The following is a 5,470-nucleotide window of genomic DNA, read 5'->3' on the forward strand; positions in this document are numbered from 1 at the left end:
TCTCTTCTCCTTGCTACTGTTCTGAACTGTCGAGGCCCGAAGCCTCCTTGCGATGTCTTAGCTTGGCAATGCTTTAACCTGGCGGTACCCTTGCTTGGCGATGCCTCTCTTGGGCGATGCCTCTCTTGGGTGACGCCTCTCTTGGTCGACGCCTTACTTAGGCGATGCCTCAGCGAGGCGATGACTCGAGCGGTCATCCTGTTGACTTTCTTCCATGGGTCCCTGGAAGGGTTCCACCATGTGTTGACTTTGACCTTTGGTCAACGCCCGGGGACGGGACGGTACACAAGCCCCCCAGTCTTGAGCTGACACTTGTTTCAGCGAAAAGACTAAGACCTTGCTCTATATTCCTCGGGGCATTTTAATGACGTGTCACTTTCTAACCGGTTGACGTGACATTCTCTGCGCCGCTGACGCGACATACATTCGAGGACCCTGATGACGTGACACTTTCTGAGCGAGAAAAGTGACGTCTTGGGTCGTACTTTAATCTCCTCACACGTGGCTCAATCGCACAGTGCTCATTCGGCGTCCATTGCACTTCAGTTGCAACGTTTGAGTCCTCGAAATCCCGCGCTCCACTTTCTGCTTTCATTCTTTCGCATTTTTCATGTTGTTCATCTTCCTTTCCAAAGAACTTTCTCTACATTCTCTCCTTGCACCTTCAACTTTCATTGTCTCGACCTCCAAAAGGTATGGCTTTCTTCTTTGACGATTCTTTTTCCCTTACCTTATTGCTGAATCTTCTTCTATTCTTTAACCTTCAGTTTCTTCGTTGACGGCGCGCGCCAAGATGACTGCCAACCCTCCTTCCTCCAGAGTTAATCATAGGGACCTTTACGCATGGGCTCCGGAGGAACTACTTGACGAGTGTTCGAGTCTAGTTTCTTCCAAAGCATGGAAGGACCATGTAGGGGACCCAAGCACCTACGATCACCGTGCCTTCGCAAAAAGGCATGACGATGATATCGTAGTGCTTCCTTGCACCCTAGGAGAGCCGGTGTGCGGGGATGAGCGGGCCAACAACAAGGTCCCCTTTTTCTACTTCTATCAGGTGGTCTTCAAGTGCGTCGGCGTGCGCTTGCCTTTCTCTAGGTTCGAGAGGGAGCTGCTAACAGAGATCAATATTGCCCCAACCCAGCTGTACCCTAACAGCTGGGCCTTTGTCAAAGCTTTCGACATACTGTTCGGTTTTTTCGGGTGTGCTCCTTGCGTTGATATCTTTCTTCATTTCTTCGAAGTGAAGAGGCACAGGAATAACCTCTGGGTGACTCTCAGCAACGTTCCCGGGAGGAATAACCTCTGGGTGACTCTTAACCTTGTTTTAGCACTCCTTCAAGGGGTGGAAAGGCAAGTTCTTCAAGGTTTGCTGCTCCGACCTCGTACCCTCCACCCTCGACGGCTTCCCTTTGTATTGGGTGAAGGAGGCAAGAACCCTGAAGTCCAGGTCTCTTAAGGGGCTGCCTCCGAACGATCGGGAGGCTTGCCGGATTTTGGCTAGTGCGGGGGGTTTTGACGTTGCTGCCTTGATAAGCCTAGAGTATAACGCCGATGCCCTGGAAAAATATATAAGTATGAGAGCTTCCCTTTACAATCTTCTATTCTTCGCTTTTGCTGGGTTCTTGCTTGTTGCACGGTTTATCTTGTCTCTTTGCGTAGCACCTTAATTTGTGCCCGCCCTTTACTATATTTGTTCTCTTGACGCAGGTTCGAAGATGGACGGGCAACGAAGGTTGCGGCTGGCTCAAGTGTTGAGGTCTGAAGATGGAGCTTCGGCGTCGCCCGCTCAACCTCTTGAAACCCCCAAGGAGTAGCCTGATTTTGCATTTCACCCAAACATTGGATGTGTATATAATTGCCTTTTGTTTAACTCGCAACTACCATGAACCTTATCTGCAATTATGACTCTTGATTCGTGCTTATTTTAAATTTTATCTTCACATGCTTCCAACTTCTCTTGCGCTTTTATTTGCTTTCCTTCCTACATCAAAGGCCCAACTGGTGCTTGCCTTCAACGTATTTCTCGGTTGCTTCTCTTTCATTCTTTAGGTAGCGCGTGTCTCTTCCTCTTATTTTTTCCTTCTTAAGGTGTGAGGCGCACCTTTTAACGACTCATGCTTCCGTGCTTCTTCTTCTTAATCTTCGAGTTTCTTTTTCCCTCTGAACTTGTGAAATCTCTGCCTTGCTCCCTACCTACCTTTCCGGGGCCTAAGGCCCTCGTACGGCCGAAGGCGCTCGGATTTTAACTTACACTGATATATGATACCGGGGCTAGCTGTTCATACTTGAGGAGGGGGTGTCCCAAGGGAGTCCCTTAACCCCTGCTCAAGGACTAAGCGCCCGGATTTTAACTTACACTAATATCTGGTACCGGGGCTAGCTGTTCATACTTGAGGAGGGGGCGTCCCAAGGGAATCCCTTAACCCCTGCTCAAGGACTAAGCGCCCGGATTTTAACTTACACTAATATCTGGTACCGGGGCTAGTTGTTCATACTTGAGGAGGGGGCGTCCCAAGGGAATCCCTTAAACCCTGCTCAAGGACTAAGTGCCCGGATTTTAACTTACACTAATATCTGGTACCGCGGCTAGTTGTTCATACTTGAGGAGGGGGCGTCCCAAGGGAATCCCTTAACCCCTGCTCAAGTACTAAGCGCCGGATTTTAACTTACACTAATATCTGGTACCAGGGCTAGTTGTTCATACTCGAGGAGGGGGCGTCCCAAGGCAATCCCTTAACCCCTGCTCAAGGACTAAGGGTCCGGATTTCATCTTATACTGATATCCGGTACCGGGGCTAGTTGTTCATACTTGAGGAGGGGGTGTCCCGAAGGAATCCCTTAACCCCTGATCAAGGACTAGGCTCCCGGATTTTACTTATACTTACATCTGGCACCGGGGCTATTTGTTCATACTTGAGGAGGGGGCGTCCCAAGGGAATCCCTTAACCCCTGCTCAAGGACTAAGCGTCCGGATTTCATCTTATACTGATATCCGGTACCGGGGCTAGTTGTTCATACTTGAGGAGGGGGTATCCCGAAGGAATCCCTTAACCCCTGATCAAGGACTAGGCTCTCGGATTTTAACTTATACTAGACATACCTGTTATCTTGCTCTGAACTTGACTTCTGCTTGATTATCTGGTGGCGACGCCTTGTGCTGGCAACGCCCTGTTCTACTAACACCTTATCTTGGCGACGCCTTGTCTTGGCGACGACTCATCTTGGCGACGACTCGTCTTGGCGACGACTCATCTTGGCGATGACTCATCTTGGCGACGCCTTGACTTGGCGACGACTCATCTGGGCGATGCCTTATCTTGGTGGCGCCTCAAGTTTTCGTCTTTGTTTCTTTAACCTTTGATCTTACATTCGAATGAGACAAAAACTAGAGCAAAAATATTTTAAATTTTCCTTTCTTTATTTGGGTGACCTCGTTAAAAAACCCCCGGGAGGGAAAAAGAATGTCCCCTTTACAAACTTCAACTGGAATAACATCAACTGAAATAAAACTTTAAATTTGCCGCATTCCAGCTACGTGGGATGGGGCTCCCTTCTAAAGTCTCTAGCTTATACGAACCATTCCCTTTGACTTTGGTTATTCTAAACGGTCCAGTCCACTTGGGAGACAACTTGTTTTGTAATTCGTAGGAGTGGGCCTTCCTCATGACCAGATCACCAATCTAGAATTGTCGCAGCTTCACTTTGGAGCTGTACTGACGCTCCACTCTTCTCTTCACGGCCTCGGCCTTAATTTTTGCTTCTTCCCTAGCCTCGTCTATCAGGTCCAGGTTCACCCTCCTTTCTTCGTTGGATTCTTCCGCCACAAAACCCAGGAAACGAGGCGAGCTTTCGTGGATCTCTACTGGGATCATGGCGTCCGATCCATACACTAAGCTGAAGGGTGTCTCCATGGTGGAGGATTGAGGCATGGTATGGTAAGCCCATACAATCCTTGACACCTCTTCTGCCCTTGCCCTTTTAGCCTTCTCTAATCTGCGCTTCAATCCTCTCAACAAAACTCTGTTTGCTGATTTGACCTGCCCGTTCGTCTGGGGGTGTTCGACTGACGCGAACACCTTATTGATTCCTACTTCTGTACACAATTTTCCCAACTGCTGGCTCGCGAACTGGGTGCCATTGTCTGAAATGAGACGCCTTGGCACCCCAAAACGACATATAATGTTTTCCAAACAAAGTGTTGTACCTTGTGGGCGGTGATCTGTGCCACTGGCTCTGCCTCTATCCACTTGGTGAAATATTCGATGCCAACGATCAGATATTTCATCTGCCTTATTGCCAGTGGAAACGGGCCTAGGATATCAATTCCCCAGGTGTGGAAAGGCCATGGGCTGTATATGGATCTTAACTCCTCTGGCGGCGCCTTGTGCCAATCGGCATGCCTCTGGCACTGCTTGCAATGCTGGGCGTATCGTACACAATCTTCTCTTACTGTTGGCCAGAAGAAACCTGCACGTATCACCTTGGACGCCAAGGATCTTCCTCCCACGTGGCTCCCACAAATACCTTCGTGAAGTTCGGCCATTATCCTGGTGCACTTGTCGCCGCTTACGCACGTCAAGATAGGGTGCGTAAACCCATGCCTGAACAATATCCCATCCACTAAGGTGTACTTGGCGACGTTCCTCTTAGTCTTCTTGCCCTCCTCTGGCTCTGTTTGGAGGATCCCATCCGCCAGGTATCGTCTGTAAGGGGTCATCCAAGTGTCACCTTCCTCCAAAGCGCATACCTGTACACTCCTTTCTTCATCTGGCGAGGCTACATAAGTACTGATGCAAGGTACCCTCACTGTCTCTTGACTCAACGAGCGATGACTCCTTGGTTTTCCTCTCGTTGTACTAACGTGAAGGACGTCTACCCTGTTGTCTGCAACGAACTTTCGCGACGTCTTGAGAGTCTCTTGTATTACGGTCCTCTGCTTTCCCCCCTTGCCTGAGCTGGCCAGCTTGGCAAGTAGGTCAGCTCTGGAATTTTGTTCCCTGGGGACATGCACCAGCTCAAACGCAGCGAAGGCTCTTTTCAATACCTCGACGTACCTCAGATACGCAGCCATTTGTGTGTCCTTCGCTTGGTACCCCCCTGTTACTTGTCTTGTGACTAATTGTGAGTCACTTTTTGCCAAGAGGCTTTGAGCACCCATTTCTTTAGCCAAAAGCATCCCGACAATCAATGCCTCGTACTCCGCCTGGTTGTTGCTTGCCTTGAAGGCGAAGCGCAAAGCTTGTTCGATTAACACCCCATTAGGTCCCTCCAGGATTATTCCAGCGCCGCTCTCTTGCTGGTTGGAATAATCATCTACTGAGAGCATCCACTGTGCCCCTGCTTCCACCTCTTGAAGATCCCCTCCTGGTGAAAGTTCTGCTACAAAGTCAGCATAGACCTGGCCTTTGATGGATCCCCGGGGCTCGTACTGGATGTCAAATTTTGACAATTCCACTGCCCAGCGTACCAT

At 49.5% G+C, this 5,470-nt stretch overlaps 1 protein-coding gene across 1 annotated transcript; it reads right to left on the reverse strand.

Annotated features, from left to right (window-relative positions):
• Positions 1–3,680: 3,680 nt before the first annotated feature.
• On the reverse strand, positions 3,681–5,470 carry LOC137825136 (uncharacterized). The gene is made up of 2 exons (XM_068630810.1): positions 4,525–5,470; positions 3,681–4,285 (listed from the first exon to the last, which is right to left on the reverse strand). The coding sequence occupies exons 1-2, from the start codon at positions 5,468–5,470 to the stop codon at positions 3,681–3,683; spliced, it is 1,551 nt and encodes a 516-aa protein (XP_068486911.1).

Source organism: Phaseolus vulgaris, chromosome 8 (genome assembly GCF_000499845.2).
Source record: "Phaseolus vulgaris cultivar G19833 chromosome 8, P. vulgaris v2.0, whole genome shotgun sequence".
NCBI classification, from domain to species: domain Eukaryota; kingdom Viridiplantae; phylum Streptophyta; class Magnoliopsida; order Fabales; family Fabaceae; genus Phaseolus; species Phaseolus vulgaris.

Coding starts and splice junctions, on each gene's coding strand:
- LOC137825136 (XM_068630810.1), bottom strand. CDS start 5,470: ATGGTACGCTGGGCAGTGGAATTGTCAAAATTTGACATCCAGTACGAG. Junction 4,286..4,524: donor AATGGCCGAACTTCACGAAG/GTATTTGTGGGA, acceptor GCAATAAGGCAG/ATGAAATATCTGATCGTTGG.